This window comes from Mustela nivalis, assembly GCF_964662115.1.
Source record: "Mustela nivalis genome assembly, chromosome: 13".
Lineage (NCBI taxonomy): Eukaryota > Metazoa > Chordata > Mammalia > Carnivora > Mustelidae > Mustela > Mustela nivalis.
Window position 1 is genome coordinate 484,943 of NC_139032.1, and position 13,156 is coordinate 498,098.

General features: G+C 45.1%; 1 protein-coding gene across 5 annotated transcripts in view; it reads right to left on the minus strand.

Moving 5' to 3' along the window:
* LOC309847267 (contactin-associated protein-like 3) overlaps window positions 1–13,156 on the minus strand; it is a 160,569-nt gene that overhangs the window by 70,188 nt on the left and 77,225 nt on the right. For 4 of the 5 annotated variants that reach the window (XM_082697202.1, XM_082697201.1, XM_082697200.1 and 1 more), the window contains exons 5-9: window positions 12,935–13,138; window positions 12,092–12,276; window positions 10,875–11,018; window positions 7,705–7,966; window positions 1,721–1,867 (exon numbers count right to left, since the gene is read on the minus strand). In XM_082697202.1, coding sequence (XP_082553328.1) covers window positions 1,721–1,867; window positions 7,705–7,966; window positions 10,875–11,018; window positions 12,092–12,276; window positions 12,935–13,138 — 942 coding nt within the window. The remainder of the gene's footprint in view (window positions 1–1,720; window positions 1,868–7,704; window positions 7,967–10,874; window positions 11,019–12,091; window positions 12,277–12,934; window positions 13,139–13,156) is intronic. The other variant, XM_082697203.1, reaches the window with a different exon arrangement.

A 13,156-nucleotide genomic window follows, 5' to 3' on the forward strand; every position in this document is an offset into this window, starting at 1 on the left:
TTTGAAGGAATCCGCTCCTCCACAGAGCTCTAAAATCTGTCATAAGCAGGTTTTTTTTTTTTAATTTATTTTACAGAGAGAGGGAGAGATCACAAGCAGGCAGAGCAGCAAGCAGAAAGAGGGGGGAAGCAGGTTCTCTGCTGAGCAGAGAGCCCAACGCGGGGCTCAATCTCAGGACCCTGAGATCATGACCTGAGCCGAAGGCAGAGGCTTTAACCCACTGAGCCACCCAGGTGCCCTGTCATAAGCAGGTTTAAGAACCTGTCTGGGTCAGAGGTGCACCGTATTTGGCAGGGGGGGTAGAGCAAGCAATCCAACATTCTAATGCTCCTGGCACTGCTACACGCTCACAGTGATGCTTGCTTCAGGGGGCTTGGAAGACTAAACACCCTGTGTGGGCTTACTGTCAACTCTTTGGGAGGATTTTATACTTTCCTTTTGGGCTATCCAGTTATCTCCACCATGACCTCAAACTTATTTTGGAAATAAACAACCATAAAATGCGAAAGAGCAAGGACAGCTTCCAGCCACGCTTAGAAGGACGTCTCACAACTGACAGGCCTAAGCTTCTTGTGGCTCAGTCTTTTCACACGGATGCCTCAGAGTGGACATTTGTTACCCTCAGGAGCCCCCTCCCCGGCTGCACGGATCCTGCACAGACTCGGTCGAAGTTCTACCGAACAGGCAAACCCGCCGTCTCCCACAGTTGGGGTGATGGCCTGGTGTTGTCTTGGTAAAGTTCACCACGAGGTAGTGAGTGAGTGTCTGTAGCCTTTAAGTTCCTCTCTTGCTCTGGTGTAGGTGTACACAGTGGGCAGCAGGACCCTTCCTGAACGTTTAGGGCAACAGAGCAGCTGGGGATCTTGGGGAAATGCAGATTCTGGCTCAAGAAGTCAGGGGAGTTACGTCTGCACCTGTGACAGGCTTGAAAGTGGTGCTGCCATGGGTGACTCCCAGGCCACACCAGAGGACCTGGGCCACCCAGGGAGGAGCGCAGCTGACAAAAAGTAGACCGCCCACGCGCAACAAGGAAACTGTCGCATAAAAACACCTGAAGGAAAGATTCTAAGGTTATTTGGCCTCCCCAAAATACTCTACAGTGAAGCGCAAAAGGTAAGAGACAGAGAGCGAGGACCCTCAGAGTGGCCTGCACAGAGTCACCTGGAGAGCCCACTCCCCAGGTGTCAGAGCCAGAGAAAGCAGATCTCTAGGGACAGAGACAGGCCCTAGCATTCTGGAAGCTTTCCAGGTGACGGCAGTGAAAACAAGTGCTAAACAAGTGCTAAGTTCAAGACCCCCATAAATTCAAGGCCCCCCATAGACTTGGGTTTTAGGCCATAATTTACCACCTTTGTCAGGGGCGCCTGGGTGGCACAGTAGGTTAAGCACCCTATTCTTGGCTTCGGCTCAGGTCATGATCTCAGGGTCATGAGATAGAGCCCATGTTGGGCTCTGCGCTCAATGGGAATCTGCTTGGGATCCTCTCTCCCTCTCCCTCTGTCACTCCCACTCATGCTCTCTCTCTCTCTCTCTAAAATAAGTAAATAAATCCTTAAGAAAAATTTATTGTCTTTGCTTGACATTCTCATTGACAAAACTGAAAGAGAAAGCTCACTCTTCAGTATTAACCTTCATTTAAAATTGCTGGTTGTCTCAGAAGTCAGGAGCTGGAAAGACAAAGATGGTTTGATTGTCAACACCACCAGTTCCTTTCACTTACCGCCCAAATAATAGGTGTCCCCTGAATCAATCTGCCCACGCAGGGAGTGAGCCACAGAGGCTGCCTCACCATCCACCATCACACTCAGGTAATTTCCTTTCAACGAGAGGGACACTGAATGCCACTGCCCATCACTTAATCCAGCACCTGGAAGTAAACAAAATCAGGTCAGAGATTGCTAAAAACCCTATAGATGCAGCTACACAAAGCCATGCTTGAAAACAATACAATCATGATCTTAGACACCCTATGAAACTCCACCTGAAGTTTGAACTCACCTGAAACCCCCCAGGTTATTTAGCTGGCTGGGCAATGGACACACACCACAGAGGACAGCTGGGCCTCTCTGAGAGAAAGAGAGAGGCTTGGGACAGATGTGGGCTTGGGGGGTTCTTAACAGGCAATGAGATGATGTGGTATCCTGGTCATGTTTATCTAGGAGGAAGGGGTTGCCTGTGGAGAGAGGCTCATTGAGTGAATGTGCGGTTCCGGCGGGCCCTTGCCTCTGACCTCCCACAGTCATAGATTGGCCAGTCACGTTCTAACACAAATTAGATTCTAACAAAAATTACTGTGGTCAGTTAAGAGTATTAAGACATATGTGCACAGGGCAATGACTCTGTTTCACTTTCTCATCACTCGGTTAAATCAGAAAAGTACAGGAAGAAAAAAAGAGAAAAGGAAGAAAGCTGAATTGAAGGGGAAAGGAAGAATCAAGAGTGTACATTCCAAACATTCTGCCTTGGACAGCACAATCTTAGTTTCTCCCAGTGCTCAGGCTTTAAAGGATTAACACAACAGGATCCTGAACAACCTTAAAATGATCAAATATCCTAGTCCCCTGGCACACGGCGCACTTCCCCCTCTTCTAGTTTGTTAATATTTTAGGATATTAAGAATGATAAGATTTTCCAAAATTATTTTTATAAAAATAAAATCTTGTCCCTACTTTCATATATTATTACTATATATAATCTTGGTAGACTCTTTAGAAAAATATATCGTATATATCAATATAACTTTAGAAAAATGTATCAGCAACTTAAATATTACTAAAACATGAAAATTCATAGAAAAAATGTAAAGTTTAGAAAGCATCACATTAAAGTGTATGTGGATGTGTATGGGTGTGTGTGCATACTCAATCACTGTCAAAAATTGGACAAAAACCAGTAGGAAATATTTTCAAATGTTAACATTAACTTTGGATGGGGGAATTGTGTTTGCCTTCATGCCCATTTTCCATTAGCCAAAGCGAGTCATTCGTTCAAAGGCAAGGGACTCCTCCCCTCCACGGGGAGGTCATGGCCACTGTCGTGGCCCCAGAGACACCTGCTGTTCCGAAGGAGCACAGTGAATAATTGGAATCTCTAGAAATTGTCTTGCCCAACAGGGAAACAGGTCAGAAACAAACTGTTCAGCTCATTGAAAACAACAAAGTGAGACTCTTGATTTCTTTGATGTTGTGCCCAAGCTCGCGAATGAGCCTGCCTGACTCTAATATGATGGTCTTGGGGAATTGTCCTAATATATTAGCCTATACCTCTTGCAAATGAGAAAGGTGCCAACTGCTTAGAGCCCTGTAAGTTTGGAAGTCAACCTGCAAGGGTCAGAAGTTATTTTCTAGTTCATGGGGGTATGGGGCCATGTTTCTGGTAGAAAGTTAACAGGCATATTTAATTTAGTATCAGAGTTTGGCCCAAGGAACCTAATCAACCCTGTAAATCCATGTCCCTCCAATTCTCTTTAATATGTCAATGGTACTGCAATTTAAAATGAAAATACAGCTTTTTTTTTTTTTTTTTTTTTTTGCCTTGGCTTCATTTCTCATCAGTGACGTTGACATGGATTCAAGATGCTGTGCATAGGAATATGTTTCTGGCCTGACCCAGAAAGTCATAGGCCCTACTGTAAAAACCTCTCAGACTGTGAAATAGGAGCGACGGTACTTCCCAGCACTCCCTTCCAGGGACTTTAGCTCTTTGTCATGCACACACATCTCTCACTTTCGGTGTCACATTTGTGAATCCAGAACTGTTGCAAGGACCCCACATGGGTTATGTTCGTGAGCAATGATAAGAAAGTTGACAACAGAATCCAGAGGATTGCGGTTAGATACTCAAGACCACACTGTGGCACTGGTCCTGAAGGACATCCTCCAGTCCTGGAGCTGAAGGAATCCACAAACAAGAACCTGGGAGTGTCCCTTCCACTCTTGTCATTCGGTATTTATTTTGAAGTTTACCTAACATTATCTGTCAGGATAATCCATTTAAAATCTGATGTTAATGGGGCACCTGGGTGCCTCAGTGGGTTAAGCCTCTGCCCTTGGGATCGAGCCCCATATCGGGCTCTTGGCTCAGCGGGGAGCCTGTTTCTCCTCTCTCTCTGCCTGCCTCTCTGCCTACTTGTGTTCTCTCTCTGTGTGTCAAATAAATAAATAAAATCTTTAAAAAAATCAAATAAAATCTGATGTTAAAATTCCCTCCTGTCTCCTCCCTCCCCCCATCTACCCACCTATCTAGGACATAGAGTTATTTCCTGGGAGAACTTGCAGAAAACACTCCAGAATATCTCCTTGAATGGGTAATAGATGCCATTTACCTCTATAATAAAAGACTCTTTTTAATAAAATTTGACATTCTCATTTAAAAGTGAAATGCCTGCTCTTATGATCATTCTGTTTCTCCCCATTATAATTCTCACCCTGTGTGTTTCTTTTGTGTGTCTTCTACCCTCCCCACCTCCGACAGAATGAACGCCTGTCTCCCAGGCAGCACTTACAGTCAAAGGATGGATGGAGAAGGGAGGGGCGGGGGTGTTTTGATTTGTGCTGAGAACCCGATGCTCATTCTCCCACCTACCCCCCAGCTCCACAAAGGCTTCTGTCTTTGGGGGGGGGGTGTGTGATGGTCTTGGAACTAGTTTTGGAATAATGAGAACTAAAGGTTTTGGAGTAACTGCTGACTAGCAGACCCTGGGCTCATGGTCTGTAGGCTCAACATCATTGCTTCTACCATCAGTCATACTAGTGTCACTCCAAAGATGAGGACCTGAGGCTTGGGGAGAACACAGGTGGCACTTTTCAAGCCCATCAGCCCTAGCAGCCCAGAGGTGGTTCTGGAAATGGGCCTGGGAGGTGAGTCCTCTCACACAGCCCTCCCACCAGCTTGTGTAAAATCCATCCTAATCACAGGGAACATGCCCTGGGCAGTCAAGGCCCTTCTGGAAAGGGGGGACTGTATCTTTTCCGACAGAAATGGAATGCACACTCCCCTCCCCCTCACTGACCTTCTGTTCCCACCACGCTCCACTAGCCCAGCTCCACAAGCACACGGACACTAGATTGTACACTCTGGACCTTTCTAGATGCCTTCACAAACACAGTGAGGTAACTACTTGGAAAACGGACCCAAAAGCTGGAAGCAGGGTGAATGATGACCAGATGTCCTTTCCTGGCATCCAGGGTTACATCTCACTCAGCCTTTAAACTTCGGTTCTTGGTTTGGTAGGTGCTTTCACACTTCATCCAAGGTTTGGAATGAAAACCAGTCACCATCTGTCTCCTCTTCCTCACTTTCTGTGCCACGCAGACACTCCTTTCTCCAGCTGAAGGCTCGTGGCCCCCTGCCTGGAGTGCATTGCTCAGGGACATTTTTCCAACAGCATCAGCTCATTCTGTGCCTCTGTGTCATGATCCTTCCGACTTTTTCATCACTGTGACATTTGTGATGCTGATCTGTGATCCATGACTACAACTCGCTGAAGTGCCATGCGGCACCATTTCTTAGCAAGAGTATTTTTTTAATTTATTTTTTATTTATTTTCAGCATAACAGTATTCATTATTTTTGCACCACACCCAGTGCTCTATGCAATCTGTGCCCTCTATAATACCCACCACCTGGTACCCCGACCTCCCACACCCCCGCCACTTCAAACCCCTCAGATTGGTTTTCAGAATCCATAGTCTCTCATGGTTCACCTCCCCTTCCAATTTCCCCCAACTCCCTTCTCCTCTCTAACTCCCCATGTCCTCCATGCTATTTGTTATGCTCCACAAGTAAGTGAGACCATATGATAATTGACTCTCTCTGTTTGACTTATTTCACTCAGCATAATCTCTTTCAGTCCCATCCATGTTGATACAAAAGTTGGGTATTCGTCCTTTCTGATGGAGGCATAATACTCCATAGTGTATATGGACCACATCTTCCTTATCCATTCATCCATTGAAGGGCATCTTGGCTCTTTCCACAGTTTGGTGACTATGGCCCTTGCTGCTATAAACATTGGGGTACAGATGGCCCTTCTTTTCACTACATCTCTATCTTTAGGGTAAATATCCAGTAGTGCAATTGCAGGGTCATAGGGAAGCTCTATTTTTAATTTCTTGAGGAATCTCCACACTGTTCTCCAAAGAGGCTGCACCAACTTGCATTCCCACCAACAGTATAAGAGGGTTCCCCTTTCTCCACATGCCCTCCAACACATGTTGTTCCCTGTCTTGCAATAGAATATTTTTTTTAATTAAGGCGTATATATTATTTTTCCAGACATAAAGTTCCTGCACATTTAACACACCATGGTATACTGCAGACATAACTTTTATATGCATGGGGAAGCCAAAAAAAAATCCATTTGGTTCACTTTATTGCAATATTTGTTGTATTTGGGTGGTCTGGAACCAAACCTGAGTATCTCGGAGGCAGGCCTGTATTTCAAAGGTTTAAAAAAAAAAAAAAAAAAAAAAAAAAAACACTCCTCAAATGCTTCTAAAAAAAGCAGCAAGAAAAATGCACCTCTGGTTTGTTTCCAAAAATTAATGTGTTACCCAGTGAAAGCTTAAAGAATCAATTCAATAAAATATTCCTATAATATTTCAGTGCCAGCCTTCAAAAAAAAGTTAAATAACTAATCCCAGTGTGTTGGAAGGCAGAACGGTGTGTACTCACGTGAAGCAACAGCAAAACATCATCTCTTCGTTAATAAGGCATGCAACTTGTAAATCTACACAAACCAAGAGTGAAGCAATATTCAAAATTTGACTTGACACTCCCTGATTGTGCTCATCTGCTGAGGTCCACAAGGGAATTCCCTATGCTGGTGGTCATATTTTTTCTTTTATTTATAAAGAGCAACAAAGAGCTACGTTTCATTCCCGCCTTTCAATCCCGACGTGGTAACCTGGGCTAGGCAAGGTGTTTCTTCCGTAGTCAGCACTCGTGGAATGACACCCACCTGGCTTTACATTTTCACCAGCACTCTAACGCAAAAGAGTCCCCAGACTCCAAGGATAACATGACCCTGGAAGGGAGTTTAGAAATGTGGGTCCTTCTTGGAAGTCAAGCAGAACATTCACCCATAGTTATAAGAAGCCTTATCCAAAACAGGGATTCCTGAAGGAACAGAAAATCTAGGAAAAATCGTAACTTCAAATATTATGATTGGTGTGCGTATAGGCTCCAAAGACTGGCTAAGGAAACTCTTGTCAGGACTCCGACTTCGGCTACTGCTCTCCAGTGTTTCACGTGGACTGCCAACTCCCACCATCAGTTGATAACTAGGTTATTTTTTAAACTTTTTAAAAATATTTTATTTATTTATTTGACAGAGAGACATCACAAGTAGGCAGAGAGGCAGGCAGAGAGAGAGGAGGAAGCAGGCTCCCTGCTGAGCAGAGAGCCCGATGCGATGCGGGGCTCGATCCCAGGACCCTGCAATCATGACCTGAGCCGATGGCAGAGGCTTAACCCACTGAGCCACCCAGGCGCCCTATTTTTTAAACTTTTTGAGAGGTATGTGTGATCTGCAGCTAACTGCAGGTCACACTGACTCACACGCCAACAGCCTGGAGGTACCTAGTTCAAAGGTAAAAGAACTCTAGTTCCCTCTAGAAGGATTGCAAGTTATCTTACTGATTCAGTCACTCATTTAATGCAGAGGTGACAGAAGGACCATGTGGTCACAGCAAACACCTATTACCTGCTGTGACATCCCTCGCCGTGTGTCCGGGCTGGGAGAGACTCAGCCTGAGTTTTCCATCATTAAGAACGAGCACGAGAGCCGCTGGCCCATGTTGGAACTGAGTGGTCAGCAGCAGCCCTGCCCTGTTCCAAGTTCGGAATTGGAAAGTGACCGACACCTTGTCCTCTCCGACGGTGCCCGGTAGAGCCAAGTAACTCCTGGAGCTCAGAAAAGTCACGGGCACAGTTTGTGGGTGTGAGCACAAGAAGGACACATTTCCCTGTGAATACAGTGGAAAATGGTTTAGGAAGGGGCAGAAGGGATGCTTTCATGAACAACAAGCTTTCCAAGAGGTGCAGTTTCCTACCAACCTACCAGCAAGCAAGGACCTAAGAACTAGGTTTCCCCATCCAGCTGCAATCCAAATTTACCTGACAGGTCCCTCAAACCATGACAGTGTCCTGGCTGGGCAAACCTCCTTCTGAGGCTTTTAGGGAAGTTCTGTCTCCTCCATTTCTGGGCATTGGTGAAGGAATCTCGAGACACATCTTTCCCAGGCCTTGTGCTGGGTGCAGGACACAGCAGAGGAGACAGATTTCTTATACTTCGAGGCACTGGCTGTTTACTTGCAGCATGAAGCTCAGCATCACAGACAGTGGCTCTGGGAACCTTCCTGCACTCCGCTTGGTTGTGTGAACACTTATACACCCATCACTCAGGGGACATGAACATCTGGCTCAGGCAGGCCCTAGGCTTCGGCCCGTCTGAAGCAGGGGTGTGGCTGGCCTGCGTGGGCTGTCCACCTCTTAGAGGCTCCCATGGGCTGTGTCAACCAGCACACGCTCCCCAGCCTGACCTCTGACCCGCCAACTGCCTGTTGCTTTTATTTCATTCTATTTTATTTAAAAACACACCATTGAGCTTTAGATTATGTCTGCTGCTCAAGGAGCAAATTTATTTTTAAGTTCTTAAAAGAACTCCAATTAAGTGGGGTGCCTGGGGGGCTCAGTGGGTTAAGCCTCTGCCTTCACCTGAGGTCATGATCTCGGGGTCCTGGGATCGAGGACTCAGAGGGAGTCTGCTTCTCCCTCTCCCTCTGTCTGCCCCCTGCAGGTGCATCCTCTCTCTCTCAAGTAAATAAATAAATTCTTTTTTTAAAAAATTAGATTTTCATAAATTCCAGAGGAATATGTGCCCAAACATTGTCCTTCCTCTCCAAAATATATACCATAAAAGCACTGTAATCAAGTCAATACAGCATTGGTATGGGGTAAACACAGCAGCGGAGCTCAGTGACTGACCCACAGAAAGATCTGAGACCACAGGTACAGCCACCACGTGGTGAGAGGTAAGATTCAAGCCTGTGCGTGGAGGTTGGGTCTGGTCACTAAACAGCTCAGGCATGAACGGTTACCCACAAGACCTAAAATAACTACTGATCCTCACAAAGAGTAAAGCCCAGACAGTCAAAGACTTATTTTTTTTCAATTTTAAAGTAAATAAATAAATGAAACTGCCTTAAAAATTTTTACAGGAAAATCCTTGAGATTGTATCTAGAGTCTAGGGTTTCAGAAGTATTTCAAAGCAAGACGAAATACTACAAAGCTATTTAAAAAAAAAATACATCAAGACATTGGCTACGTACCAGTAAAGGCATTTATATGCTCAACATGGCCCATAACATTTAATATAAAAGATATGATATATGATATATACAATTATAATATAATATATATAATATAATATATACTTATATTATAACATGATCTTATATTTCATAGAAAATTTGTTAATCTGAGAAAACATCTGGATCATGAATGACATAGGGTAATTCATCAAACCTAAAACTCTCTTATAAATTGGGGCACCTGGGAGGCTCAGTTGACTGAGTGACCGACTCTTGATTTTGGCTCAGGTCATGGTCTCAGGGCCCCAGGATCGAGTCCCATGTGGGGCTCCGAGCTCAGTGGGGGGTCTGCTTGAGAGGTCCTCTCTCTTTGTCTCCTTCATGCTCTCTAAAATAAATAAATCTTAAAAAAAAAAAAAAAGCATTTCCACAGGTTTCTCTGAGTTGGAAACTAGAGATGGAGAAAAGCTCACATAAAACAATCCCATTTCTGTAAACGACACTCAATATGGAGGCGTCGACATTCACAAAGCTGCGTGCACTGATTGTAGAGGATTTGAGTCTAAGCAACCAAATGTGGAAGGACAGACGCTAGCTCAGTAACACGCTGGCCCTGGGGGACGGCCTGCAGCCGCGTGGAGGGACGAAAGCCTGACAACAGCCCAACCCATCTGAGGGGTCCACCTGCCTCAAGATAACATGCTCCTTATTCGCTGACTTAAGTCCCCAGATCCACAGCAGACTCCTGGCCTTGGGACGAGAAGGTCCCTAACGTGCCCAGTCGCCTGTTCAAAGCCACATCTGCCTTCCAAAGAGTCAAGCAAGTTTTCTGGCAAATCTTTTTCTTTCTTAGGTCACAGGACTGATTTTACTAACCTCCCTTTGTGTATCTGTGGGCCTTGGCCTCCCTTCGCAGAACAATGGGGCGTTCCTGCACATCAGGAAACAGGCACCAGACCCCTGGGGCACAGCCCCTGAGCTCGGAGATAGGGTTTGTGGTTGGCACCATGGAGCCTGCCCAGGATGGAGAGATGCAGCAGACCCTTCACCGACCCACTCCTAACCCCTCTGCAAATTGCTGGGCCAGGCAGAAACCCGACAGCTGGCTTTTGCACAAGAGTCCACCTTCTCCCCAGGTTCCTGGCCTCAAATTAAATTAAGCTCAAATTCCTTTCCAATCCAAATTCATCTCTCGAGTACTGGCCCTTCAAGCGAGCGATAGGCACTGAGCTAGGAGTTCAGTAATGGGAGAAAGGAGTAAGAGGAAATCAATCCCAACAGAGACCTGCCCCTAAAAGTCTTTATTCAGATGTGCTATGACCCATTTGCGAACTGAACACCTGAAGCTCATACGACACTGTGTGTCAGTGACTGGCACTAAAATTTTAAAAAGTTAAATTTAAAAATCAAGTTAATTATTTAGTGAATTAAATCAAAAACGAACTAAAAGGCACACATGACTGGCACTTTCCCGGCCTTCAGGAGAGGCGCATTCTAGACTGGGCCCATCAGACAAGCTGCAGTTCCCTGCTCCATTGACCTCACGTGTAGCTCTCTTACCAGGACGAGGATCTGTGGTGTGTGTTTCTTGGACAAATCAATGAGATCCACTCCATTATAGTAGAGATTTTCAAAACAGCCATGAAAGTCTTTTTGTGGGAATGCCACTGATTTTCCATGTCCAGGAATCCCTCCAAAGCTGATCTTAGAAAGAAACAAATGACATAAATAACATTGTTTAATGATTTTCTGATTGTCTGCCTAAAACATGTATGCTCAGCAGGTATAAGTTAATTGCCTCCAATCTATCTGGCATTATTTTAACATTATCATGTTAATTTCAGGTGAATTTTTAGACGTAGATGTACCAGTTCTTTCTTTATTACATTTATATAAGTAGGTTAAATACCCCCTCTCGCAATTTGCTACTCGAAGCGTTATGTCACTTCAGCTGACGGGGAAAGTTGTACATTCATTTCCACGGTCACTTTTGATCTGGGTGACAAGGCGGCTGACTGTGATGACATTCTACTTTACAAACCTTCCCAGAAACCAGCGTCAGGGTCCGGGTCTTTGCCAGGACACTGCTGATGGGTTAGAATAATGAAGGCATCGATAATCTCATTCAGGACCAGGCTCTGCAGCTGGCCTCCTCGGGTGAGGCCACTTACACTAAATGAATGTTGAAATCATCCCCTTTGCTGTGATAGATGTGCTGAGCAGAACTGGCAGAACAGAAGGTGTTCTCCAGTGCTGGTTCGATACATGCGGGCAAAACGCTGGGATGTGTTAAGCCTTTAAATGTCCCTAGAAACAGTATTTTGAATTGCCTGACTCTGGCTCTCTTGTTCCTTGAAAAGCAGGTTGGAATGTATGGTGATTACTTCTCCAAGCACCCTAGATTGCTAATTCTGTTTACGATCACCCTAAAACACAGAGATCTCCAAGGGAACGGATCATGGTCAGCACCAGAGGGAACACGGAAAGCCGTCCAAACACGTACTTCACTGTGCCGCCTGTCCTACTGATAGCTCTTCATCCACACACTTTCTGAATTCAACAACTACTTCCTCTCAGGGGAGAACTCACACCTATGAGTGCTACAACATCTCAACAATGTACATGGGTCTCCTGCTGGGCCGTCATCTGTGGGAAACATTTCGCCAGAATTCCAAATTACTAGCAATGGGAATTTCTCTGTGTAGCGGTATTTTCTTAAAAGGTTGTGTTGCGTTTAAATAACAAAATCTGTAATACTTGAAAAAAAATGTTCACACCTTATAATCAAGATCCAAGTAGTCGCACTCGCCCTCGGCCTGGAAATGCTGACTGTGCCTGTCCACGGTGAAGTGGACGTGCGTGTTCCCGAGCTCGATGAGGACAGAATGCCAGTGCTCGTCATCCAGCAGGCTGCCCAGGGTGAGGGTCACATGGGCGTCAGGGGAGGGCAGGTTAGCACGGCCTACAAGGACAGGTGAAGCAAATGAACCACCTCATCCAACCCGGTACCATGGCTGCCGTGTGGGAGGCCAACTCAGTACTGTGGCTGCTGTGTGGGAGGTCAACATGCCCCCCAGTCACTTTCCTGGCACACTTCTATCCGGAGAGCTGGTCAACTGCCTTTACCTCAGCCTCATGTACAACCTTCTCTCACTTGGGAATGATTTCTTCTATCTTTCTTGTGTTTATTATTATTAATTATTGCATTTTCATTTTTCTTGGAAGTATCTTCTTCCAAGAACCTCATGAAGAGCACCACCTCATGGTTTCGGGGATCCACCCCTTGTCTTTATAATATTACCAGGTTGTTTACTGAACATGTGCAAATGGTCTTACACACTAACCAACCTGTAAAAGTTGTTACAGTCAAGTACATTCAGGATACATGAGTGTTCTCCATAGTACACCTCAACCATGGAGCGACCACGCTCCCATTTGCCCAGACCATTCTGTTTCATGCCTCTGGCTCCAAAGTAATTATTTCTAGGGTCTTCTTTCTTTCTCAAAAGTGTTCTGGTTTTCAGGATAAATTAGCTACTTAACTGTGAAAAACTAAGCATAAAAAGATACTTCTATCTAAAGAGGCATATTTTTGAAAGCATCCACTGGAAACTTTTTACCTGAATTAAGCGATAAGATGAGCTTTCCTCTAACTAACTGCAGGGTGACGTGTTTGCCATTTTGTCCTTCTCTGTGGAGTAGAATTCCGTCAATCTGCCTGGTTTTAAATTTCAAAGAAATAACATCTTTTGCTGGACTCATGGATTTCTGATTAAGCGTATATAACAAGGAGCTTTTCCCATCAAAGTTAACCATCTTGGATCCTACAGTGGGAGAAATTA